At 45.8% G+C, this 27,925-nt stretch overlaps 1 protein-coding gene and 1 pseudogene across 5 annotated transcripts in view; both read right to left on the bottom strand.

Moving 5' to 3' along the window:
• The window catches only part of Dchs1 (dachsous cadherin-related 1), a 36,249-nt gene extending 20,197 nt beyond the window's left edge, over positions 1-16,052 (bottom strand). Inside the window, exons 1-3 of one of the 5 annotated variants that reach the window (XM_087211806.1) lie at positions 15,791-15,823; positions 5,091-5,317; positions 39-1,943 (exon numbers count right to left, since the gene is read on the bottom strand). In XM_087211806.1, coding sequence (XP_087067932.1) covers positions 39-1,823 — 1,785 coding nt within the window. In that variant the 5' untranslated portion in view covers positions 1,824-1,943; positions 5,091-5,317; positions 15,791-15,823. Of the gene's footprint in view, positions 1-38; positions 14,534-15,790 lie in introns of those variants that run through there. The other 4 variants (XM_021243248.2, XM_021243247.2, XM_021243249.2 and 1 more) reach the window with 4 other exon arrangements.
• An 8,541-nt stretch (positions 16,053-24,593) lies between these two features.
• Positions 24,594-24,694, bottom strand: LOC147828020 (U2 spliceosomal RNA; annotated as a pseudogene).
• Positions 24,695-27,925: the final 3,231 nt, after the last annotated feature.

The following is a 27,925-nucleotide window of genomic DNA, read 5'->3' as shown; positions in this document are numbered from 1 at the left end:
CACCCCTCCCCACAGCACTGTGTGCAGGGCCTACTCACCTGCAGGAAACAGGATCCAGGCTGAGTACCCTCAGGTAGTGAGGCATTGTAGAAGGTCCTTTGAAACTGGGGCTCATTATCATTCACATCCTGTAGAGCCACACTAACTGTGGCAGAGGAGGCTAGAGGCGGCAGGCCCCCATCTGTGGCCACCACAATCAACTGTGGCCGAGGTTCCAACTCATAGTCCAGTGAGGCAGCAGTGGTGATGATGCCTGAGGTGGGATCGATGGAAAACCAGTGAGTGTGAGTGCCAGGGGCCAGGCTGTAGGTAACCTGACCATTGGTGCCTTGGTCAGGATCCCGGGCAGTCACTCGAACCACGAAGCTGCCAGGCAATGCAACCTCAGGCAGTGGCTCAGGCCGGTAGAGCTGGCGGTCAAAGGTAGGTGCATTGTCATTGACATCAGTAATGTGCAGCACAAAGGCAGCTTCAGCCCGCAGTGGGGGTGAGCCTGAGTCTGTGGCTGTAACTCGCAAATTATAGGCATCCCTCTCCTCCCGGTCCAGCTGCCGAGCCACACACACCAGGTAGATGATGCTGTCTTGGGTGCTTAGGGCAAAATGGCCCTCTCCACCCTCCAGAGACACATTGACATGAGCAAAGTCACCATCATCTGGGTCTGACACAGAGATACGAGCAACAAGCTGTCCAGGTGGGGCAGCCTCAGACACTCGGGGGGTGCCATCTGCACTCAGGAAGATGACAGTCATGGAAGGCTGATTGTCATTGGCATCTCGCACGTGTACAGTCACAAAGGCCGAGCCCAGCTCTGGGTGAGCCCCACCATCCCTTGCCTGTACTACTAGTTCATGGACCCGTCGTTGTTCAAAGTCCAGGGGCCGCTCCAGCCTCAGCAGCCCTGTGCGTGGGTCAATGGTAAAGGGTCCATCACCCTCGCTCTGCCTTCGATTGATCTCGTAAGTTACAGCCCCATTGGCACCAGCATCAGCATCAGAAGCAAACACCTGCAAGACAGGGCTGCCAGGGGCCAGGGTCTCAGATACCACAGCATGGTAGCGACTCTGATTGAAAGCTGGGGCATGGTCATTGATGTCCAGTAGCGTCACATCTAGCAGGGCCTGGGCCTTCCGAGGAGGCAAACCACCATCGTAGGCCTCTAGCTGCAACATGTAGTGGGAGCGGTTCTCCCGGTCCAGCTCCCCAGCAATTACCAGCTCAGGCACTGGAGCCCCATCTGAGCCGGGGCGGGTTTCCAGTCGGAAGGTCTCTCCAGCTCCATCACCAGATAGTGCATAGCCCTGGGTTCCTAAGCGTCCAGCATCTGCATCACGGGCAGGTTCCAGTGGGTATCGGGTGCCAAGAGCTGTATGCTCGGGTATCTGCAGAGCACCTCGAACTTGAGGGAAGGCTGGAGCATGGTCATTGATGTCAGCCACTCGCACTGTAACTTCCACAGTGGCACCATCAGGAGTGACTGCGGTGAAGCGGTAGCGGTCCCGCCGCTCACGGTCCAAGACACGAGCTGTACGAACGACCCCACTGTGTTCATCGATAGCCAGATCTGTGCCCACACCGCTGCCTTCCTGGGCTGAGATGAAGTACATGGGCGGAGCTGCTGTGCCTGCTGGAAGCCCTGCACTGATGTCTCCAATGAGTGTGCCTGCTGGTTGCTCCTCATCAATCTGCAGGTCTAGGCTGCCAGCCTGACCCCAGGCACCTGGCACCCCAACCTCCAGCAGCAGCAGCAGCGGTAGCAGGAGGAAGGGTCTGGGGCTCTTCATGCCAGGGCAAGAGGGCACAATGCCCAGCTCCTTCTGCATGGCAGAGACAGTCCAGCTGGGGCTGGATCTCCAGCCCCAGGCCAGATTCTGGGCCTAGTCTGATATCAGGCTTTGGATGGGGTCCAGTTTGGGCCCTCACTGCAACTTAGGCTCCCTGACCTAGGAGAAATGCATAAGGAAAAAGGTCATTACAGGGGAGGGATCATCTGGACAGCCTGAGACATAGACCATACCAAAACTCAGACACATTTAGCTCCCAGCAGCACCCTCAGGCTGTTGCATACACATCTCCAGCCCTAGGAACCTATGCTTCTAATTCCTCATGGTTCCCTCCAGTCTTTCCCTGGGGAAGTCCCCATCCTATCCTGACACACTCTCAGCAGATTGTTCTGCTTCCTATATTTCAGGTCTGAATGTTCACAAACTCCATTCTGTCTATTTTTAAACTTAAATATAGGGCCAATCCTTTCTTATTTTCTTCCTATCCAGAATCGATATCCCATCCAGCCTCAATAGCCATGTACTTGCCTGAAATGTCAACCTTTCCCCTCTGCTAGAGCCTTCTACCAGTAATTAAATATGCTCGAGTCTCTCTCTCTCTCTCCTTTTTCTTTGGATAGATCCCACTGCTTCTCTCTTCATTCAATAAGAGATTGAGCACCTACTATACAGAAACACAAGGGGTACAATAGTGATTAAAGGAAACAGCTCCTGGCTTCATGGAGCTTATAGGGCAGAAATTGGACAAGTAGTTACAAGTAGCAGAAGGGCTGTGAAGGAGAAGTACAGGAAGCAGGAGAACATATAAGGGGCTTAACACAGAACAAGAGTCAGAGAGGACTTTTCTGAGGAAATGCCTTAGTTATTTTCTTGTCACTGTGACAAAATATCCAGCACCCACAACTTAAAGAAGGAGAGGTGTATTTTGGCTCATATCTTCGGTCCATGGTCAGCTGGCTCCAAGGGTGAAGTGGCATGGTAGAATGGTCTGGGCAGAGGAAAGCTCCTCACATCATGGCAGCCAGGCAGCAGAGAGCAAAGGGAGGAGCCAGGGAGGGAGAAGCACCCTTCCATGACACACTCACAGTGAACTGCCTCTTCCCACCAGGCCCCACTTCCTAACAGTACATTTAGCTATGGATAATCCACTGATGAGTAGAGGGCCCCCATGGTCTAATCACCTCCCACACCCATGAGAACTCTAGAGGACATTTTAGATCTAAGCTATAATAAGAAGTGATATTCAAAAGTCAAGGGCTAAATAATTGGTAAGTGTTAGTGAGGTGGTGACAGACAGAGAAGGGGCATACAGGAAGGAGAGATGAACATTCTAGAAGAATGAACAGAATTTGGAAGGGCTGAGAGCATCTAGGGGTAGGCTGGAAGGCAATGCATGTGAGTATAGTGCTAGGGGCTGAGTATAAAAAAAGGAAGGGCTTCATAAACATACTGAAGATTCTGACGTTATCTTAAGTGCAAAGCATTTCAAGAAGTGCCATGACATGACTTACATTTTCTGAAGATTGCTATCACTGTTTGGAAAACAAGGGCATGCAGATAGCACGGTGAGGAGGTTCTTGTGGGAGTCCAGGGGATGACTCCACTTTGATGCTGACTTGGATGAGTTTTAGTAATGAAGCTAGCAAGAAGAGGATAGGTCTGTGGGGGCTTAGGAGATTGAATATGCAGGGCTTTGTGACTTCTTGAAGGCAGAAAATGAAGAAGAGGGAAAAGAGGGACAAGTTAAGGATGATGGGCAAATTACTGGCCTGAAATACCAGCTGGACAGTGTCCAGAGCTGGGGAGGAAGGGCGGGTGGAGCAAGATAGGGGTGGTGCCTCTGTCTCTAAGGGGAACTGTTAAAGCTCAAGAAGGAGGAACCCTAAAGCCCTACAGAAACCTTTGGTACCTAAGCACAGAATCAGTTGAGAGGTGGAAGCAGAGACTGAAGAGGGGCAACTGCAGGAGGGCAGAAGAACATTCAGGAGCTACCACCCCCTCTGCCTGTGTAAAGGGTTGTTTCATTGCCTCCATTATCTCACTTCTCACACCTTCCTCCCTCGACATGGTGAGGCTTCCTCTCATGATTTGCTCCCACTAGTTTCCAACCATTTCCATGGTCTACATCCAGTGGGCACTTTTTTGGGGGGGGTACTGGGAATCAAACTCAGGACCTTGTGCTTTCGAGGCAGGCGCCGCAGAACCACTAAGCTAAATCCCTGGCCCTAAAGTCTTCTTCTTGATGGATCATTCTGCAGTACTAATCACTGATCACTGACTCCTTAAAGCCAACTCCTCTTGCTTCACACTGTGACCTCCATCACCTCTTGCTTCTACATGCTTCCGAACCTTCTCCTCATTCTCCCTCATAAGCTCTTCTCCCTCTGCCCACCCCTTCACAATTAGTGCTCTTCCACACTCTGCCCTGGATCACATCTTTTCCCACTCTCCACACTCTGCTTGGGTAACCCTGTCCACTCCTATGCCTTTGATTCAAATGTATCAATCATTTTTAATGTAGCATCTATTTGCCAATGGCTTTCCAATCTCCAGCTCCAGCTCTGGAAACTCTAGAGAAATACTGGACTTCACAACATATCCCCAGTTTTCACTTCAAACTGATTTTTCTCCTCTATTCCCTTTCCTGTGCATATCACTATCCATCCAGATGTTCAACTCAGAACTATTGATATTCTTTGGTTTTCTTGCTTTTCTTCAATTCCAAATTCTACTTTGTCTTCAAAACCTGACTATTTCGACTACACATGTCTTAATTCTTCCCTGTCCGCTCCACAATCCAGACCAAACACTATAATCTCTTCTTTCTTTTCGTGTAATAGCTCCTTACTGGTACTCCTGCCTCTTGGCTTTGACCCTCTGCTCCATCTCCACTGATAAGAGAGATGCACAAAACTCTCACAAAGCCACTCCTGGAGAAGGGTCCCGCTGGTTCTGCATTACTGACAGCAGAAAACTAAAAAGAAGTGTAGACACACACACACACACACACACAAACTTGTGCCTGCAGTTTCAAGAGGTTCATGGACACTAGGTATAGAGCTTCTGACCTACAACACAAAGCCTAATCTGCTTAATGAGTCTTTGCAATCTGAGCTCTGCCAATTTCTCTTTCTTCCAGCACACCTTGCATTCCAACATTAAATGTTATGATGCTCTTGCCCAACTTCTGTCTGCCTCGTGTGCTCTCATCCTGAGATATCCTTCCCACATGGCCATCTCCTATTAGAATTTCAAGATCCAGTTTAAATTTGCTATTTTCCGTGGTTTCTTCGACATACTCCTCACCCATCTTCCATCCAGAGACTATCATACTCTATTGCCCTCCTGTTCTCTTGACACACACTGGCAAGAAGTTGTACAGCAGCCCTTTTATGTTCATGTGTCTGCCGCTGCACTGGATAGGAGGTTTCTGTGCAGGTCTTAGTCTCCAATCTTCTAGCACTTAGTGGAGGCAGGGCATGAGCAGGCAACCAATGCTGAATGAATGGTCAGAGCCTCTTGCTTTCATATCGCTGAGGGAGAAATATCCAGTCATGCCAGCTCAGATTTTGGCATTAGAAATTTGTCCTTGATCTTTATAGATTTGCTGTGCTCTAAGACTTCCTGTCCCCTAAAAGGAGATAGGTTTCTGACCCCCACCCTTGCACTAACTCATCCCTTCCATCTATGTAAGGCAATAAAAAGAGCAAGGGCTTTGGAGTTTGGGTAAAGTTTGAGTCCAGTCTTAGCAGTATTTTCCTAATCTGTAAAATGGTTGGATCTAAGCCCAGAGACTGGGTCAAGGGTTGAGGGTTGGTCCTATTCATTTAATCAGTCAGTGGAGAGAAAGCAGTCATGGTTTAGGGATAGAGAAGGTGAGATCAGTGTACTTATACTCTGTAACTGTCTCTCTACTCAGACAATTAGGTGTTTAAGGGGCAAGAGTGTATCTTATTTACTCACCTTTATGTGTAGCATAAATTTTCTGAATGAAGGCTGTATCAAGGGATGTGTAAAATAAAAGCTCAGGTGAATGATTAACTTCGAAGAGGAAGGATTTGGGGCCAGGCAGATGTCTTAGGTGAAAGTAGCCCCTTCTCCCAAACTGTGTAGACCTCCATGCCCTCCTCATTACCCAACATGGGTAAATATCTATTGCAAACTCCCCCGGTGCACTCTCACAGTGGACACACAGAAGCACACACTCACAGGGTCTCAGATCCACGCACAGCCTGGCACACTCTCACACTGCCAGGTACACACATGCAGACACATAGATGGACTTTCACAGACTCACATGCAGACAGGCACACTTAACCTACACACAGCGGCTTACTGAAACATATAAGATCCAGTGCACAGACACCCTTCCTTATGTGCACTCTGAAGCCCATTTTCACACACACACACACACAGATGGCATATCCATTCACAGAGACCCCAGTCCTCACACATACGCAGTCATGCACACATATACTGACACATAAACACAAACACTTTCTTATGGACCTCACACAGAGAGGCACAGTCACACCCTCAGACAACCCTCCATACACGTACACTGCTACACACACCCCACAGGCAAGCTCACTGTCACATGCATGCAGACTGACAAGGCAGGCATGCGAGCACACACTTGCAGACCCACCCACAGGCTGGCGTGCTCTCACACGTGCTGCCGGGGCACTCGTGGTCAGCTCTGCAGCTGCAGCTGTGACCTCCAGGTCCCTGGGGCCTCTGTCTGGACTATGCTTCATCACTTCCTGCTCCACGGCTTCCAGTTCCAAACTGGAACTCCAGACTCTCTCCTGAGACTGTCTCATCCTCTCTCCAGCTTCTTCTCAGCACCGTCTCTCCCATCTGTCCAGTGTTTCTTACTGCCTCTTTTCTAGGACTCATTCCCCCTCCCCTTCTTGTCTCTTTTCTCTCCAGGGCTGTCCCGTCCTGTCCCAGAGCTGGTCTGCCCTACACATCTTGTCTTTCCCTCCATGTCCTGTCTTCTCTTCTGCCTCCTGCCCAGCCCTGTCAAACCTCTTCCCCACCCGGTCTGGTCTTGCCACATGCCCTTGTTCTGCCCTCAGTCCTGTTACTTGGTCCTCTGACTCCATCCTGCTCTCCCCCTCTATCCTCACATCTGGGCCTCTGGAACCACAGCTGGTTCTCATTAGGAGGGGGAGGTGCAAGACTGTTCATTGGGGCCTGAAATGTGATGTCAATTCCCCCCCTCCGTAGCTAACAGAGCCCCCCTCCTGTCCCTGGCCTGTGTGTGTACAGGACCGGGGAGCAAGGGGAACATGGGAAAGAGAGGTGGGCTGGTCGGGGAGAAGCAGGGGGAATAAAAGGGAAGGGGGTGCTCTCTAGGAGGAAGTAGAGGAATGGTCCGAGGCACAGAAGGGGAAGTGGGCTGGGGGAGCTGGCACAGCCTGGGCCTCCTCCCTCAATTTCCTGTCCCAGGGCCAGAGAGGGGCAGGAGCAGAAAGACAACACGGGTGAGGAGGGGGGCTATGAAAGCCAGATGGGCTAGAAGCAAGGAAGAAGAGGGCAGTCTTGGTGAGTGAAGTGGGGATAAACAAAAGAGGAAGAGAGGTGAGAATTCTGATGGGAGGAGCACTGAGGGAGAGTGAGTATATACAGCAGAGGAAAGAGTGAGTGGAGACAGGAACAGCCTGGCCTGCAGAGGTTGTTGGGGGTGTGCAGCATCCAGAGCTGGAGGAAGGGGAGTGGGACAGAAGGTGGTAGAAGAAGACTGACAAGCTAGTGTCCTTGGACATCCCTGAGACATCCCCACAAGACAGTGGCCAGGAACAGTGCCACTACCTGGATCTGTCCTGGAGGATTCATTCCCAGAAGGCACTTCAAGGAGATGCTGAGGACAGATGTGAGCAGAAAAGGGTCTATTTTCCGAGCTTTTATGGTGTTAGGGCCCTGTGCCAGGCAACTCAGACAGTATCTCATTTAATCATCGTAACAACTCTGTAAGAAAGAAATCCCAGCTTCCATTTTCCAATGAAAAAATTGAGGCTCACAAACGATTTTCCTGACTTAATGCAGCCTTAATTTGATCCCAGAACCACGTACTTCACATTGCCTGAGAATTAGGGAGAAGGGAACAGATAGAGAAGAAGAAATTATGGGGAAGCTGAGGGAAGCATCCTAGCAGAACAATGGAGGCTAAAGAAGGATGAGAACCCACAGGAGAAAGGAGATCAAGTGTGAGCATCTGTAATAGCCTAACTTAGCAGTGGTGGGACTGAGATAACACAGATATGAAAGATATGAGGAAGTGAAGTGGACAAGACTTGGTCATTAAAGGACTAAAGACTCCAGTCCACTGCCCAGGGCTCTGGCCTGGATATCACAGGGATGCAATTGAGATATTATACAGTAGAAGTCATTTTGGGGTGACTGTTGAGATCCCCACATGGAGCTATTCCAGGCATAGCTGGACAGTTGGATGGGTAGGCCCAGAGCTTAGGAGAGAGGCCTAGTTTAGACATATGGATTTGGATGAATCATGAGGTAAACAAAGCCATAGGCATGGAGATGCCTATCAGATAGGATACGTAGAATGAGAAGCGCCCTGGGGACTGGTTCCATAGAAGGGGCAGCTGAGGAGACCTTTATCATTCCTGGAGGCAGCATCACAGAAGTGAAAGAGGAAACATTTCAAAGAGGAGGGAGAGACTGATAGTATCCAATGCTGCTGAGAGTTCAAGTAAGGTAGGAGCTGAGAACCAGCCACTGAATGTAGCAGTAAGGAGATCATTGGTGATGTTGGAGGTAACTGTGTCAGTCGAGTGATAAGGATGCAAGGCTCCTACAGTGGGAAATGAGAGAAAATGTATCAACTCACAGCTAGGCATAGACCAAATTGATTCAGCATACATTCATTCATCAGTACATGCTTACTGCACTCCTGGCATAGCGAGATAATATGCCACAGTGAGGCAGGACAGGAGAGTGGTTAAGACACGGACTCTAGAGCCAAACCACATGGATTTGATTCCCAGTTTCCCATTTACTAATGGTGAGATGTTGGACAAGCCACTTAATTTTTCAGTGCTTCCATTTCCTTGTTTATAAAATAGGTACGATAATAATAGTACATTTTATTCAGCAGCTAGAACAGTGTCTGGCACACAATAAGCTTTATAAGTATGCAAGCATGAGCTATTATGACAATGGCTAAGAAGATGAGCTCTGCTGTCAGACTAGAGTTCAAACCCTGACTTGGCTACTTAACAGCATTACTCTGGGCAAATTATTTATTTCCTCTTCTGTAACACAGGGATTAAAGTGCCTATCTAAAATGATTGATATAAGAGTTAAATGAAATAATGCTCAGGAAACACTTAGCACAATGTGTGGCACATGGAGGTGGTGGGATAAATGCTGCTGCTGTGTGACACACATACAATAACTGTGGGAAAAGCATTATTCTACACACACGAAACAGAGCTCCACTAGAAGAAGCACAGAGACATCCGGAATGTAGTTCTGATGGACTTCAAAGACAGTGTTTTGAAAGACCACATTGCTTCACTGGTAGAGGGCTTGGGATGCTCAAAGGGTCATATAGACCAGGGAAGGAGAATGATCAAAGTTTTGCTTTAAGAGAATAAACCTGGTAGTGTACACTGGGTGGACTAAAGGAGATCAGTAATGAGGTAGTTGTCATTCCAGGTAAATGGTCAGGTCAGCACAGAAGATCAGGTGGTGAGAGTGAGAGAAGGAACATGGAGGATGCTTGGAGACCTAGGAATGAGAAAAATATGAGGAAAGAAGGGGGAAGACCCAAGGCATGCATGTGAAGTGATTCATTGATAGATTTCCTCACCAACTACCTACTAAGTCCTATTATGTGTCAAACACCACATCAGGCACTAGAGGTAGAGCAGGGACTCAAGACAGATGAAGTCTCTGCATTAAGTAAAAAGATGTGGGGAGGGATGGGCAGTATAGAGGAAGCTGTGGGTGGCAATGATGGACAGCAAGGGCCAGGTCCTGAAGTTAGACTCTAATAACTGGAATCCAGGTCGCAGAGGAGGCCAATGTGGCTGGAGCTGGCAGGAAAGGTGGAGATATAGCAACCCAAAGATATTAAGAAGGAAGAACAAGTTTAGGGAAGAGAGCACAGTGTAAGGACTATGATGTTAGCAGTAAACTTGGAAGGCCCTGGGTTCAATCTCCAGCACCACATAAAAAAGTAAAATTAGAGCCCCAAAAATAACTTTCTTAAAGAGATACTACTACCTGCTACCCCCATTTTCACGCAAGAAAAGAAAGCTCAGAGAAGCTAAGTCAATTAGGTCATAAATGAAGGCTGAGATGTAGCTACCCCTCCCCTCTTTCTTCCCTTTCCTCCTTTTCTCACCAGCTATATGGGAGGAGGTCCTAGGCTCTGAGAAGTAACAAGTTTCTTCCATCAAGTAATTAAAGAGAGAAACAGAGACAAAAAGGATATTCCAGGGTGCTAAGTGAGCGGAGAGGGGTATCCCAACTCAGGCTTATGGGCTTCAGGCAGACCATCCACAGGAGGATCCCACACTAGGGGACATAGGGAACTGGAAGTCCCTTCTAAGAGTCAGTGGTTGAAAATGCACTGGTTTCAAAGGGCTACCCAGGAACATGGACCCTGGAACTGAAGGAAGAAGCAGGTAGCAGGAAAGCTGGTAAAAACCTGGGATCCAACAGCAAGAACTTCTTGGGAAGGGCTTTTGCTGTGTTCCAGACCATGAGAAAGAAAAGAGTCCAGGCTTGCTTCTGTTACCACTGACCAGCAAGAGCGTGAAGAAGAAGGCACAAGAATCAGGGAATCTAAGATGGGAAGAAGTGGGGGCCAGAATGCTGGGAGTTGGGCTCACAGTGAGTGGTTGGGCATTACAGGAGGGAGCAGCCTAGGATAGCTCCAGGGAAGGGGTCTAGTAGGAGGATATGGTAAGGCACTGTAGTGCCTTGTAGGCTGATGTCACAGTGTGTCATCTTCCATTTTTTCCAAGAACTCCAATAGATACCTGACTCAGTAGATGTGGGTCTGAATGCTCCTAGTGCTTCTTAAATATTTGCTAACTACACGAAAGAGAAATGGGCAGAGAGGGTGAGGAAGAAGATCCAGGAAAAGAGAAGTGCAGGTGGGACGGAAAGCGATGACAGGATTTGGTGAGAAAGGGTAAGTTGGGGAGAGGAGTGGAAATGTCTCCAATATAGGATAAGTGGGCTTGGTTATATGGTTAGCTCAGAACAGGTGTCTTCTGAAGTGTGAATGGGGGTAAGGGATGTGCTATGAGGTGCCTCATGTATTCATTCATTTGTTCATTGCCAAGCATGTGGGTGGGACACAGAGATAAGAAGTGTACAATTTTGACATGAAGGGGGTCTCAACCTTGAGAGAGAGAGTGAGAGACAGAGAGAGAGAGAGTGAGAGACAGAGAGAGAGAGAGAGAGAGAGAGAGAGAGAGAGAGAGAGAGAGAGAGAGAGAAAGGGGATGAGGCATGACAACAGTGAAACAAGAGGAACTCTTGATGGAGTCAGGATTGGTAGGGTTGGTGATGGGATCTGAGGATGAGAAGGGATTAGCCAGGAGAAGGGAGTAAAGGGCCTTTCAGGCAGAGGGAGAAATATGTGCAAAAGGACCAGGAGCATGAAAGAATTCAATGTCTTTTGGGAACAAGGAATTAAGTACGTATGGAGCCGGGCATGGTGGCACACGCTTGTAATCCCAGCTTTTGGGAGGCTGAGGCAGGAGGATCACCCATGAGTTTGAGGCCAGCCTGGGCTACACAGTGAGTTCGGGGCCACCCTGAACTACAAAGCAAGACCCTGTCTCAAAAGAAAAGAAAAGAAACCCCAAAATAAAAAAGTATGTGTGGAGATCAAAATGTGAAGGAGGTGGGGAAAGAGAAACAGGTAATATGGCTGGGGAGGTTGAGAGGAGTCAGATTATGGTGTCATAAACCTCATTAAAAAGTAGTGATTTCATTAAAAGAAGTGGATAAATACTGAAGAATGACAGTGACCTGGCTTGTACTTTATGAAAGTGTTGCATTGAGAAGAATAGATTGGAAGAAGGAAGACTAGAGTATAGGAAGACGAGTTATAAGGCTCTTGAAAATTTTCATGTGAAAAGCTGGTGAGGTAAGAGCAATCGCAGGTGTGATGAATAAAAAGGGGTAGACCTTCAGAGATTGTTAGAGAGGAGGTGCAGTCAACAGGTTCTAAGGACCTTCCGGATTGTGGAACATGCAAAGAAGGCAGGGGGTTACAGTTAATTTCTTCTCGGTTCCTAGCTTGTGAACTGAGTGAGGACAGTCATTTGAGAAAGAAAGAGTTCAGGTTTGCCCATAGTAGGGGGCCTATGAGGTATTCAGTTAAGATCAAGTATACAGCAGGTATATAGATCTGGAGCTCAGAAGAGATATATTTGGGGATCATCTGCCTGTAGATGACAATTAAAACCCTAGAAATGAATGAGATGGATCACCCAAAGATGTGTATTCAGTGAGATGATAAGAAGAGGGCCGGGGATTTAGCTCAGTGGTTACGGTGCCTGCCTTGCAAGCGCAAGGTCCCGAGTTTGATCCCCGGTACCAAAAAAAAAAGAAGAGATGATAAGAAGGTCTGAGCTAGAACCTTAAGGAACAGTAACTTCAGAAGTCATGCAAAGGATCTGTCAAAGCAGACTGAGACAGAACAGCTGAAGCAGCTCTTCATAAATTCTATTTTACTATAATCATCTGGTTATTTCCCCCCGAACCCCTCCCCTCTACACACACACTGAAGAATCAACTCCTTCAGGGTAGGAAGAGTGACTTCCATCACTGTGTCCTCAACATCAAGCAGTGTGGCTGACACATGGGCGCTCGTTACATGTTAAGAGAATAAAATGGTGGCTCACAAGCCAAAGCAAGAACAATTCAAAGAGAAGAGAAAACTCAACAATGTCAGCTCATGCCAAGAGATCAAGCAGTTGAGGAATTTTTAAAAAATCCCCCAGATCTGGTGGGAGAGTGATCACTTTCCCTTAGGGAGAACAGTTACACTGGAGGGGCAGGAGAAAACGGGAAGTGAAATGGGAACAGCTGCACACACACGAATCTTTTACAAGATGTGGCAGTGAAGTAAAGTGAGAGGCGTACTGCAGGGTTAAAAGAGGTAGGAGAGACTGGAGGACCCTGATATGCTCTCAGAGGCAATGGGAGAGAGGGAGAAACTGGAGACATGGGAAAGACATGGACTCATCAGTCAAGTGAGGTCCCCATGGAGGAGGAGGGAGGGGATGGGATTCTCACTGCAGGTGTAGGATTGGCTTTAAATAGAAGGGATACCTATTAATTATTATGGGAATAAAGGCAAAAGGATTAAAGAGGCTCCAGGTAAAATAAGGGAGGCAGAATACTGAGGGAACTGAAACTGGATGCCCTCAATTTCTTCAGCTTTTCTTCCCTCTCTTCCAACCCTCACATCCATTTTGCCACAGAGTCCTGCTGACCCCACTGTTTAGAGCTCCTACATTCACTTTCTCCCTTTCTCCTGCCACTCCTCCAGTTCAGGCAAACGTTGCTCAATCCTGAGTTCCTACAGGAGCCCACTGTCTTCTTCCTGCTCAGGCTCCTCCTCCAGTCTCCACAAGCCTGTCAGTGGTATTTCTAAAACAAAGCTGGTTGTATCACTCTGAAGCTTCAAATGGTATGATGACTCTCCATTACTCATGGGTTAAATGAACTACATGTGGCCAACAAGATCCTGCACAATCTATGCCTCTTCCTTCTCTATGGACTCTGTCTCTCTTCACTCCATGCTGTGTCACAATTACTCAATTGCTCTGTCCCTTAGACACACACTACTTCCTTGCACATGGGCTTTCATGTTTTTGCTGCCTTGGCTTGGAATATTCTGCACCTATTCCATCTCACCTTCACCTCTCCTTTGCTTGGTTGACTCCTTGTTATCTACCATGTTTATGTTTAAATGCTACTTCCTTTAGAAAGCCTCTAATCTACTGGAAACAATGAATGATATAGGGCAAGGAGTGTGAAATAGAAAAAAATCATGTATGTATGTATGTATGTATATGTGTTTGTATGTATGTATTGAAGGCCCAGGTGGGGGAGTTCATAGAAGCAAGATTTTATAGAAGTGTCACTTGGTGTGGGTTGAGAAATCATTCTAGCAAGCACTGAGGTTTTTCACGATGGGGATGTCCAAGGACAGTGGAACAGAGTAGCCAAGGAGAAAAGGGATGGTCCTTGGCACATGAGCTGGAAAGAGAGCACAAAGCCAGGACAGAGCAGATTAGGAAAAAACAGAAGTCAAGGTCAAGAGGTCATTACAAGGTTAAAGAGCCTAATAGGAGCAAGGACACTGGAAAGCCGAAAAGGCAAAGGAGACTGGGCAGAGAGTAATGCAAGTGTTGAGAAATTTAGAGATCAAACAGTTCTATGGAGGCTCTTTGCAGGAAAGGAAAAGGTAACAGGAGCAACGGAGATCAAGAAATCGTGAGTGTTTTGGAGGGACACTTAGAACCATGGCAAAATCGAGGGTAAGGGGATGACTGATTTAGCTGTCCGTGTTCAGAGACCAAGGGCATGAGCTCAGGAGGTCTATGGATGAGAAGGGGTCGTGGTGTGAACATTATAAGGTAAGAGGTTTGTTTATTAGCTGGGACAGCTCTCCCATGAATGACTACTAGGGCTTGAACAAGTGGCTGTGTGGTGAGGACAACTGCAACACAGGCTCTTGTTTGTGCCCGGCCTATGGCACACCTGCTGTGTATGAGTAGCTATATATATATATATATATATATATATATATATATATATATATATAACCTACATGATGTGCTAGCTGTGACAGTATTGCCCATGGATGTGTATTGTTGTGACAGTGTCTCTGGAGAGGGGTTGGCAGTAACAATGTCTCTTATGGTATGTGTTGGCCATGACAAGATCCTATGGGAATTGGTTGGTTACAACATTTCTGCTGTGAGTTTGTGTTGTCCTGAAAACATCTTAGGTTGGTGAGTGTTGGCTTGACAGTCTACAGTGGGTGTGTGTTGGTTCTGATAGCGCTTCTTGGCGGTGTCTGACAGCTGTGAAGATATCTCTTAAGGATGTATGTTCCCTAGGATTGTGTCCCCTGTGGGTTGAGTAGGGCTGTGATTGTGTCCCCTGTGGATATTTGAAGAGTTGACATAAGTGACAATATTTTTCTGGCCTATGACCTTGTGGCTGCCAGCCCAGCCCATGCCACACTGGGTTCATTGTGCTCCTAGACCTCCCTTTCCCCACCCCCTCCACGTGGGACCCAGGCCTGCAGTGACCTCTCTCTGTCCCCTGCACAGGATTCTGATCTAGGTATCCGGGACACAAGCTCCCAGTGGCTCTGGCATCAGCTCCCACTGTGAACCTCTGTTTGGGTGACCTACCTCCACTTCAGGCTTGGCCTATGTCGCCTCTGTTTCTCTTTGCGTCTCCCCTCTCAGTTTCTTTGTCTCTGTCTCAGTTTGTCACACACCCATCCTCCACATTCTGACACATGGCTCCCAGAGAACCTAGCACAACACACACTCACACAGGGACTTACTCACCATGGCACACACTCTTTCGGACCCTAAGCGCACCCGGTGGAGTGACACACACACAACACAAACACACACTGCCAGACAGACACTCACGGACACACAACCTCGCGGGACACGCACTGACTCACACTCAGGCGATGCGCTCACACTCTGAGCAGCACACACACACCCCGCCCTCACCCACACCCCGCACACCCTGCACACCCTCACGCCGCCACGCACCCCGACTCGGTGACACACGCACACAAAGACCCCCAGGCCCTGCCCCCTGCTCGCGCTCCGCTCACCGCGTCCCGCAGGCCCGGCCCCCCCTCCCCCATTGTCTCGGGCTCAGAACAAAGCCCCCGGCTCGGCCGCCGCCGCAGCCCCGGGGAGGTCGCGGACGGGGAGGGCGCGGCCGGACTGGCCGGACGCCGCGGCACTGACCTCTGCGCCGCGCGGGCTCCCCGCCCGGGGCCGGGGCGCCGTCCGGCCGCGGTCAGCCCCCCGGGCAGCGCCCGCTCGCGCGGGGCCTGGGGCCGCTCATCGTCCGCTGCCGCTGTCGCGGGCCGGCAATCCCCTCGGGGCGGCGGCCGTCGGTCTGCGCTCGCTCGGCCGTCGATCGGTCCGTCCGCCGCCGCCGGGGCGCCGCCTCCTCCCCAGCCGCCCCGCGGAGGATGCGAGATTCGCCTTCGCCGCAGCGGCCCGAGCCCCCTCCCCTCCCTCCCTCCTCCCCTCCCCCGCCCTCCGCGCGGTAACCCGAGCCCCCGCCCCTCCGCCCGCGGAGCCCCCGCCCCGCCCCCACCGCGCCGCGGCGCCCCCACCGTCCGCCCTCCCTCCGCCCCTCGACTTCCCGGCCCCAGCCCCGGCGCCGGATCCGGGCCCTGCGCCGCGCCATCCCCTCGTCCAGGTTCTCTTCCCGCCTCCCAGACACGTCTCCGGATCCGGTCCTCCCGTCCAGTCCTCCGCATCCTCTCTCCCTCTTTCTCCTTGTCCTCTTCCATCCCCCGTTCCTCTTTTTTCCCCTCTTCTCCCTCAATGTCCCATTCTCTCGCTTCTTCTCCCTTCGCCTCCATTCTGCACCTTCTTTCCTCCGTCTTCTCAACTCTTCCATCCCTTCTTCCTATCCCATTCTCAGTTCTTCTGCCGGATGATCTCTCCCCAGCCTCTTCACATCATATTATCCCCATCTTCTTCCCAGCCTTTCTCTTACCCTTTCTCCCTGTCTCTTCACTCTTTTCTCACTACTTTTTCTCCCCAGGTCTTTCTTACCATCCCCTCATTGCTTTTTACTCACACCATCTCGCCTTTCTCTTCTCATCCTCTTCTCCTTACTCCCCACTTTCCCCATCCTCTCTCTATGTCCCCATTTTCTCCTGCTAGTCACTTCTCACCACCCCGTGTTCTTTAACCCTTTTTTCCCTTTCCTCTCTTGGATTCTCTTCACTTCCTCCTGCATCCCAAACTGGAGGTTGGGGGGTATTGATTGACTAGTATAGGTGATGGTAGTCTGACTTAAGATTGTATGCCCCCCAAAAATAATGTGAGAGGGAAACTGGCCAGGGAGGTGGGGAGGATCTTGAGAGGCCAGCTTGAGAGAGAAAATGAGAGGTGAAGTCAGTCAGTCAGAAGTGGAGAATAAGTGAATTTAAAGAGTTTTGACTCCTCCTCTTCTGCCTTCCTTATGACTGTGAGTAGCCCATGAGAGAAAAATAAAAAGATATTTGGATTTGAGACATGTACAGATGGTACAAGGAAATCAGGAACTTCTAGGGAGAGAAAACAAAGTTTATCTTAAGCTGAAGAAGGGAGTGTGATTTTGGAAGAGAGGAGTGAGACAGAGCCTGAGCACCTCAAAGACATCCAAGTTTCTGGCTGGGCAGCTGGGTGGATGGTGGTGACATTCACTGTTAGACAAAAGGATGGGGGTGTTGGGGGGGGTTGCTCTGGAAAGATGATGACTTGTGATTTGGGCTGCTGACTTTGAAGTGCCTGTTGGGTAGGTAGGTCTGCAACCCAGAAGAACAGTCTGGGATTGACATAAATATTTGGGAATCATCTGCAAATGCTGTATAAGCTTGAATATAGGGTGAGGTTTTTGCTTTTTTGTTTTTCCAAAATCATCCTTCAGGAAAGAGGGAGTAACCTTATATTTGAGTCCTTACAAAGTTTCTCATATTACAGGGTTTGCTCTCATTTACTTTATTTTGAACAACAAACCACTGGATAGGGCAGTATGGTATGGTGACTAAGCTTGTGGACTCTGGAGCCAGACTGCCTGGCTCGGGGTCCAGGCTCTGCCATTTTCAGGCCATGTGCCTTTGGGAAAATTGCTTACCCTGTTTCTGCCTCAGTTTTCTCATCTATAAAGTGGGTTTAAGGATTAAATTCTTTAATATAGGTAAAACACTATGCATCTTGCACTAAATAAGTGTCCAATAAATCCTAAGTAGTTTCATTGTTGGGCAGGAATTATTGACCTGAAATATCTTCAACAATGTTATTTTGGATTCTCGTAGAGGTCATTTGCCACAGAATCCCTACTCAAAGAAATTTAACACATCATTGGTAACTATTTCTGGTGTTATGACTTCACAATTGCATGTATAAGATGTCTCTAAATATACTTTTAAAAGATTGCTTTAAAAAGCAGTACAATAGTACTTGGGAGGGGCCTCTGGGATGCCTGAAATACTCTGTTTCTTGAACCAAGTGCCATTTCATGGGTGTTTCACTTCATGACAGCCCACTGAACTGAACACTCATGACATGCCCTTCTCTGTATAAATGTTATGCTTCAGTAAAAAAGTTAACAATTGAAAAGTAATTTTAAAAAACAATACATCAAGTGATTCTGTGAATATACCCTTGCAGGATGCATGCCAAACCCAACTGCCCTAGTGTGATGCAAATGGGACTTGTGACTTGGGATAAAGTTTCCTGTGCCTGGATGCATCATGATTGAATTCAAACTGTGCTGTGTCATCTCCTGGACCCTTCACTTAGACTAAGAGGAGGTCATCTTTTCTGGGGAAATATGTAAGATGGCTAAAAAGTGACCCTAATAATGAGGAAGACAGGGGCCGGGGATTTAGCTCAGTGGTGCCACCACCTGCCTCACAAGCAGAAGGACCCGAGTTCGATCCCTGGTGCCAAAAAAAAAAAAAAAAAAAAGAGGAAGACATTGGTTTTGAAGATGCATGTTAAGAATATGAATAGCATTGTTTAATAACTTATGAGAATTAAAAAAAGCAGTACTTATAAATCAATATACTATTTCATATGACACATGAATCTGAATAGACGTATAATCGAGTCCGTTAACTAATAGGATACTTTGATTATTCTGTCCTCACCTTTAAAGGTGTACGTTTTCAGGTTAGTCAGAATCTTTCTAGATTTGTTTCATTGGGAAATTGAGGAATCACCTTAGGTTTGGGCTGCCTTTGTGGTAGAGACAGAAGGTAAGTGAAGCTAAATGAGTAAGATTGCTCAGGGAGAGCATGTACATTAGGAAGAGAAAAGGGCCTAGGACACACCCTGAGATGCTTGAGAGGAGGAGGAGCAGCACTCATGGGGAAGTGACAAGGTGTGGCCAGAGAGGAAGGAGAAAGGAAGGAAGATGAGCAGTGCCACTGAATCCAAGGCAAAGGCCCAGGAAGAAGCCATGACACAGGGAGTAGTCAGCACGGTTGAATGACACAGAAAAGGCCAAGAAAATGAGGACTGGAAAGTATCCAAGGAGTTGTCCAAGGTTGGGTGGCTGATAACCTTGGGGACAATGGATAAATGGAGTGATAGGGATAAAAGCTTTCTGGCACTCAGTAATAAAGGAGTGAGAGGGACATGCGGAGCTCCATGCTGGGGTAGAGCTTGTTCTTTAAGGGCTTGGTTACAGGAAAGAAGAGAGAACTATCGGGTGGGGCAGGGGGCTTGGCAGGGCCTTTAGTGGGTAAGAGTTTTTCAAATAGGAGAACTGCACTTATTTTCTTGCTTCTTTCATTTATTGAAGGCACATATAGTTAGTTACCTGCTGTGTGCAGCTTTGTACTTAAGACACATAGTTAATTAAGACAGGACTAAGGAGCTGGCAGTAAGCTGTGAATACAGACCTGGCAAATTGGCACCAGAAATATAATGAGAGAGGAAAGCTTGCAGTTGTGGACCTAGAGGGGATTCCTGATGCAGGCCACGGTAGGAACATAAGCAAATAGTGTCATAGAGATGACAGTAAAACTGGATCTGGATGATTGAGTAAAGTATGGCAGGGGGAGAAGTTGCAGAGAGAAAGGACTTTTAGGCAGAATAAACAGTAGCATGTTCAGAGTCACAAGGGCAGAAAGGAAATATTTCTGACCATGGAGGATGGTATGGAGATGGAGGTGGTCCTGTGTTGGTTGCCTAAGTTCAAGTGTGAGGCATAAGGCGGAGTGTGAGTAGAAAAAGTGGAAAGACAAATGGGAGCAAATCATGCAGCATATTATATGTCATGGAAAAGGTCCAGGTTTGAGGAGCCATTGAAAGGTTTAATAAGAAAAATAAAAGGATCAGGTTAGGTGTCATCAACATCATGTTGGTTGCTATTAAATACTGAGAATGGAAGGAGATCAAATAGGAAGATTAGATTTCACGTTCGAGCCCAGCCTTGGCAACTTAGCAACTTAGTAAGATCCTGATACTAAAAGTATTCTTAAAAGGGCTACTGGAAATACAGATTAGTGCATAAGCCCTGGGATCGGTCTTCAGGACCAAGAGAGATAAAAAGAGCCAAGGTAGATATTTCAGAGCCATCAGGATATAGGTGGTAAGTGAAGCCACGCCGGTAAACGTGGTCAGTTACAGAATATGTAGTTAAAAGAGTGTCTTGGTAGCCTGTAAGGACTATGTAACAAAAGAAGAGTAACGGAGGAGATTGAGAAAGAGTGGTCAACAAAGTAGAAACCAACAAGAGAGTAGTGTCCAGTGTGCTATCATAGACGCCAAGGAAAGAAGTACTACTAAAATGAGAAAGGTCAGCAGAGTTAAAATATCACAATAAGATGAGTCTCATGTGTCTCCATTAGATTTTGAAATAAAATATAGCTGATGATCCTGGTGATAAAAGGAGAAGGGGAAAGACACCAGGTTATAGTGAGATAAGGATGGAGTATAAGTAAAATAGTAGTGACTCTAAGAGTGAAAATTTAAAGAAACCCCATTTAAATTACCTTAGGAAAGAAGATAAACCTGGGTGGAACCAGAAACCGAAATACTGTCAAGATTTTCTTTGTGTCTTTAGTTTATGTTTTTCATCTCATCTCATTTTGTGTATTAGCTTCCTTTTCCCCTACTGGCTTTTTAGATAAACTTTTTATTTTGGTGTAAGTTTAGATTGAAAGAAAAGTTGCAAAGATAGGACTGAGTTTTCCCGTGTACTTTTCATTAAGCTTCTAATTAACATTAGCTAAAATTGGTACATTATTATTAACTTTGTTCTGATCTCACCAGCTTTTCCACAAATGACCTTTTTCTACCCTAGGATTCAATTTAGCATACCACACTGGATTTAGTCATCATATTTAGTTAGTTTCTTCTGGTCTGTGACAGTTTCTCCATCTTTACTTGTTTTTTTGGACCTTGAGAGCTTGTTTGGAGGTTTTAATAAGAGAACGCAGCTGCTTGTATACCTTTGACCTAGGAAACGGTCCTCCTCTATCGGGATGGGGGTCGTCCTCTTCAACGGATCAGAGCACATAGCTTCAGGAGGGATATACATGGAGCGGTGAGGGAGGAAGGTCAGCCAGCCAGATCAGCCGAATCAACCCTGGAGATCAATGGGGGAACAGATGTCGCAGCCAGATCGCCCTCACATCCATCCGTCTGTACTGGTTTTTTATGACCTTAATGTTTGGAAGAGTACTGGCTAGGAATTTTTGTAGAATTTCCCTCAATTCAGAATTTTCTAATGGATTTCTTTCCATTAGAGTGGTGAGGTGAAGTGCTCTTCTTACCATATTACACCAAAGGGTACATGAATCAACGTGGATGTTCACTGGTGATGTTAACCTTAGTCAGTGGGTTAGGGTGGTTAAGGTGGTACCTGCCGGGCCTCTCCACTGTAAAGCTAACTCCTTTTTCCTTCCCATATTTTCTTCTTTGGAACATTAATCTCCACTTCCTAGAGAGGGTTCTTATGATACATATTATAACATATTATATATTATGTTATTTGGAATTCCTCATGAAAGATTTGTCTCTTATTTATCTTACCTATCTTATTTTGTCTCTCCTCCTGATTTTTAAAATTAATATTCGGGTCAAGGATTTAGCTCAGTGGTTTTGCCACCTGTTGCACAGGTGCAAGGACCCAAGTTCGATCCTCAGTACCAAAAAAAAAAGAATAAAATTAATTTTCAAATCAATATTATATATTAATTTATCTTAAAAATGGCCCTTAGAATACGTCCAGAAATCTTAGGAAGAGACTCTGTATGGCTTAGGTTGACCCAAGGGGCAAAGTCATTTTTTTTTTTTTTTGGTACCAAGGATCGAACTCAGGTCCTTGCGCTTGCGCAGCAGGCGGCGAAACCAAGGGCAAAGTCATTTAAAAGATGGCAGCTCCCATTTAGACTGCTTGTTAAAAATGCTTTGGCACTTTGTCTGAGTATACTTTGGTTTCTTCTTTTTCTGAATGACCTCTCATCTAATCTGCAGTTCTCAGCTGAAGCTTCATTTCAGCATACATATCTTTTCCACTCTGTGTGGAATCCTTATGGTATGGGTTCTCACAGTGCCTGACAGTTACAGTTTCAGGTACATGTTCTTTCAGGCGTTTGAATATTTGATTAAATCTCTGTAACAGTAAAGCCTGGTTGTGCACTATCATAGCATATATACGCAATGCATATTTGGTAACTGGACTACTGACATGAAAAGTGCTGTTGTTCCAATTAATGAGACCATAGAATGTAGGACCACTAGTCAGTGAGTATAGAAAGAGGGAGGAGGGGAAGGAGGGAAGAGGGCAGGGAGGGAGGGAGAATAAGTAACAGAAGTTTAAGAGGAAGTGGGGAAGAGGAAGTGTTGAGGAGAACTATTTGGAAGAAAGCAAAAAGAATATGTTTAATACTGCTAAGGAGAAGGTGTGGCTAGTGGAGCCAGTCCTGAAGGAAGAGAAGAGGGACTAAATCAGCCATGACAAGGAGGGGTTGGCTTTTAACAAAAAGAGCAGTAACTACTTGTTTAAAACTGAAAGGGGTGGTTCTGCCACCTGCCTCATTAAGCCCAAGGTCCTGAGTTCGATCCCCAGTACCAAACACACACACACACACACACACACACACACACACACACACGCGCGCGCGCGCGCGCACACACACAGAAAACCTGAAAGGGGCCGGGTGTGGTGCATGCCTATAATCCCAGCACTGGGGAGGCGGAGGCAGGAGGATCACAGCAAGTTCGAGGCCAGCCTGGGCCCATAACAAGACATCACAAACAAAAAAGTGAACAGACTGAAAGGGAAGATCGGTGAGAATTCAAGAGTGCATGGGTGAGGTTATGTGGTAGTGAGGGAGGAAAACAGATGGGGCAGGAATTTGAGGCCATGATACCCAATGACCTCATTCTCTTTAGAGAGGAATTTGACTTTTGTAGAAAATGGAGCATGAAGGAGGCATTCAAAATCTTGAAGAAAGTCTTAAAGGACTGAGACACTTAAAAGGGGATGAAAGTTGGTGTCCTCATAGGCTTGGGATCAAGGAGAGAGGATGATGGTGAAGGATCACTGGATATGGGACACCTACACAAGTCCTTGATGACAGAGAGGGACAAGTCATTTCATGACCACAATAAGGAGGGACGCAGGCTTGTGTAATAAGATGGAATGATTCTCAAAGGCTGGGGTGTGGGGATGGGCCTGTCTCTATTGAGCCTTGGAGGGCCTAGAGAATGATGGCTCCTTCCTTCTCATCCCCAGACATATGGAAGAAGATGCAGAAGTGGAATAGTGAGCAAGGCCAGGTGGAAGCTCATGGGTGTGTAAAAGGGCTGAGAATTTAGAGGTTTGCCACTGTGAAATGGAGATTTCAGAGCAGGAAAGACTGAGGCGTGGATCCACAGTGGAAAAAGCTAAATGTCAGGAAAGCAGTGGGAGGGCCAATTAGCTAGGGGCAAGGAAGGGCTGACCAGGGTGAGGATGACCAAATGGAAAAGAAAAGATGACCAAGAAGCCTATCTTGTGAATGCTGATCCTGAAAGACCAAATTGGAGGAGATATTTTCACTGAGTCCTTTATTTGTCTGATCCTTTTTGGGGAGGAGGAGGCGCTAGGCAGTTTTAGGGTTAGGTTTCAGACTGTTCCAAGCCTTTGCCCCCATTCAAAGTACCCATGAGAAATCACAAGTCGTAAGAGCTCCTTAGTAGAGTCCAGCCCTGGCAGAAGTGAACAGAAGCATTGAAAAGTGGCCCAAGTCCAGCACTATTTGAGTTGGGATCTTTCAAGAGTATGTTTTCCAGCTCGAAAGGACCTCAACTCCCTATAGAGATTGTAGGAAAGAGAAAGGAAGCTCTTCAGTCTCGCCCGCAGAGCAAAAGCTAACCAGATGGAATCTAGAGCACAGGTGAAGGGATTAAATGTGGAGAAGAGGAAGGACTCCTGTCCTCTGGGATGGGAAGCAAGGAAAGCCAGTTCTCTGAATCTCAGTTCACAAAGCGATCAATTTGTTGTTTACCAGTTATGTCTACCACATTTTTATGCTTTTAAACGATATGTAAAGTTTGCAACAATCTGAGTAGTTGGTTGCTTTAAACTTCTTTTGAATATTTCTACGAAGTATTAGTTGACCAATTTGTAGTTTACTTTAGCTTAGTGCTTAATTTGTTTGCAGCTGTTTCACTGAAGTCATTTTACCATAGCTGGCCAAATTTCAATGCATTCTAAGTTTTTCCTTACTTTGGAATTATGACTTTTGGGAATGGGATTTTCTTGTGCATTTTACTTTTCAAGTGTTGTGCAATTATCCAAATGTCAAACATTTTATAAACAATCTTGGGGGGATTTTCTCTTCCAAGATATTTTCAATATAATTACTTGCCTTTTCCTTTTCATACTGAGCTATAACCTAAGCCCCTTCTACATATTTTATTTGGAGACAGAGTTTTCCTAAATTGCCCAGACTGGACTTGAACCTGTGATCCTCCTGCCTCAGCCTCCCAGAGTGCTGGAATTACAGGTATGCACCTCCCTGCCTAGTTATTTTGGCTTAATTTTCTTAAGTGACAATTTTATTGAGATGTAGTTTTTTAAAAAACTGTATATCCTTTTATTGGTACATTTTACACTTGATCTTAGCCAAAAGGCCGAGAAGTGATTATTATTGGTACATTTTAGATATACAATATAATGACATTCATCATTGGAGATTTGTACCTTTACATACTCTCTTGGTTCTTATTTTTCCCCCTTCCCCTGCCCTCCCTTCAACCCCTCCATCCCTCCCTATTTACAAAGACTTTGTTTCCTTTTTTTTCATTTTCTCATATTAATTCCATTCCCTTCTTTCCTTTTCCCTAACCTCTTCCCCTTTGCCCCTTTTCTTCCTTTTTCACATTATCTATTACCTTTTAGTCCTTATTTACACTTTCAGTTTCTCACACTAGAGAAACTGTTCGGTATTTACACATGCGTGTCCTATTTATTTCGCTTAAGAGTATCACCTCAATGTGCATCCATTTAGCAATAAATGTCTCTAATTTCTCATTTTTTATGGCTGAGTAGTACTCCATTTTATAAAAAAACCACATTTTCTTTATCCAGTCTCCAGTTGATGGGCATTTGGGCTGTTTCCAAGTTTTAGCTATTACAAATTGTGCTGCTATGAACATGGGTGCACATATATCATTGTGGTATGATTCTTTTAATTCTTTGGAGAAGATACCCAGCGGGGAATACCTGGGTCAAATGGGACTTCCAGTCCTAGTTCTTTGAGGTATCTCCATACTGATTTCCACAGTGCTTGCACCAGTCTACACTCCCACCAGCAGTGGAGCAGGGTTCCTCTTTCCCCACAGCCCCGCCAGCATTTGTTATTGGTTGATTTCATGATAGCAGCCATTCTTTCTAGGGTGAGGTGGAATCTCAGCTGTTTTCATTTGCATCTCTCGAATGACCAGTGATGTTGAACATTTTTTCACATGTTTATTTGCTATTTCTACTTCTTTGTCTGAGAAATGTCTGTTCATTTCAGATGTCCGTTTTTGGATTGGGTCTTTAAATTTGGTAGGTCTGTTTTTTTTAAGTTCTTTATAGATTCGAGATAGTAAACCTTTGTCTGAGGGACCGCTGGTGAAAATTTTTTCCCACATTGTGGGTTGTCTCTTCACACTGCTTGTGGTTTTGCAGAAGCTTTTTAATAAGAAGAGATCCCACTTGTTGATTGTTTGTGCTAGTTCATGGGCAACTGAGGTTTCATTCATAAAATCTTTTCTTACAGCAGGGTCTTCAAGAGTTCTACCTAACCTCTGTTCCAGCCGGTTCAGCGTTTCTGTTTTAATATTTAGATCTTTAATCCATTTCGATTTTAGTTGAGTGTATGATAAGAGATATAGGTCTAGTTTTAGTCTTTGGCAAGTTGAAACCCAGTTTTTCCAGCACCATTTATTAAAGAGGCTATCTTTCCTCCAGTGAGGGTGTTTGGCTCCTTTGTTGAAGATGAGGTGGCTGAGTGTGTCTGGTGTTGTTTCTGCATCTTCTAATCTGTTCCACTGGTCCTCAGGTCTGTTTCTTTGCCAGTGCCATGGTGTTTTTATCACAGTAGCTTTTAATATAGTTTCAAGTTGTGGGTTGTAATACCCCCTGCCATGTCTCTGTTACCTAGAGTTACTTTTGCTATTCTGGGTCTCTTATTGTTCCAAATGAATTTTTGAATTATTTTCTCAAGGTCCTTGAATTATGCTGCTGGGATTTCAATTGGGACTGCATTGAATCTATATAGCAGTTTTGGAAATATGGCCATTTTCAATATGTTGACCCTTCCTACCCAGGAGCAAGGGATGTCTTTCTATTTTCTTTTGTTTTTATTTTATTTTTTCTATTTTCTGATATCATCTTCAATCTCTCTTTTCAGAGTGCTATAGTTTTCAGAGAAGAGGTCTTTGATTCTTTTGTTAGGTTGATTCCTAGGTATTTCAGTTTTTTGGATGCTATTGTAAAAGGAATTGTTTGCCCTATTTCTCTCTCAGTGAGTCGGTTATTTATGTAGAGGAAAGCTATTGATTTTTGTGTGTTGACCTTGTATCCAGCTACTCTAGTGAATTTGGTTATTAAGTCTAGAAGACTTTTGGTGGCATTCTTGGGGTCTTCTATATAGAGTATCATGGCATCTGCAAATAATGACAATTTGACTTCTTCATTTCCTATTTTTATTCACTTTATTTCTTTCTCTTGTCTAATTGCCATGGCTAATATTTCCAAAACTATATTGAACAGGAGTGGTGATAGTGGACATCCTTGTCTTGTTCCTGATTTTAGTGTGAAGGATTTCAGTTTTTGACAATTTAGTATGATATTGGCTGTTCGTTTTTCATAGATGGCTTTCATCAGATCAAGGTAGAGACCTTCTACTCTGATTTTTTGTAGGGTGTTTATCATAAATGTGTGTTGGATTTTGTTGAATGCTTTTTCTGCATCTATTGAGATGATCATATGGTTTTTGTCCTTGGCTCTATTGATTTAGTGTATTACATTGATTGCTTTGCGTATATTGAACCATCCCTGCATCCCTGGGATGAATCCCACTTGGTCAGGGTGTATGATCTTCTTGATGATCTTCTGCATTCTATTTGTCAGTATCTTATTAAGGATTTTTCCATCTGTGTTCATTAGTGAGATTGGCCTATAGTTCTCCTTTTCGGTAGGGTCTTTCTCTGCTTTGGGGATCAAAGTGATGCTTGCTTCCAGGAATGAATTTGGGAGTATTGCTTCCCTTTCAATTTCATTGAAGAGTATAAACAGTAGTGGCAGTAGTTCCTCTCTAAATGTCTTGTAGAACTCAGCAGTGAAGCCATCAGGACCCGGGCTTTTCTTAGTTGGTAAGTTTTTAATTATGTTTTCAATTTCATTGATTGATATTGGGTTGTTTAGAATTTTTAGGTCTTCTTCATTCAACTTTGGTAATTCATACGTATCTAGGAATCTGTCCATTTTTTCTGTGTTTTCCATCTTATTGGCGTATAGTTTCTATTGAGATATAGTTTATATATCATGGAGCTTAACCTTTTAAAGTGTACAATTCACAGAGTTGTGCATCTGTCACCATAATTAAATTCCAAAATATGTTCATCATCCAAAAATATCCCCCCCAAAAAAACTTATACCCCAAAAGTTATTCCCATCAGCAGTTACCCTATTCCATTCTCTCTCCAGCTACCTGGCAACCAATAATCTGTCTCTATAGATTTACCTTCTCTGGATATTTCACATAAATTGAGTCATACAATACGTGGCTGTTTACATCTAGCTTCTTTCACTTAGTTTAATGTTTCCAATATTTCCAGTATTCATCCATGCAGTATTTATCAGTATATCATTTCTTTTGTGACTAA

This window comes from Heterocephalus glaber, unplaced genomic scaffold, assembly GCF_053883595.1.
Source record: "Heterocephalus glaber isolate CG9 unplaced genomic scaffold, H.glaber_assembly_v1.0 deba00001428, whole genome shotgun sequence".
Taxonomy (NCBI): domain Eukaryota; kingdom Metazoa; phylum Chordata; class Mammalia; order Rodentia; family Bathyergidae; genus Heterocephalus; species Heterocephalus glaber.
Note: the sequence above shows the minus strand (reverse complement) of the source record. Positions and strands in the feature narration are given on the sequence as shown.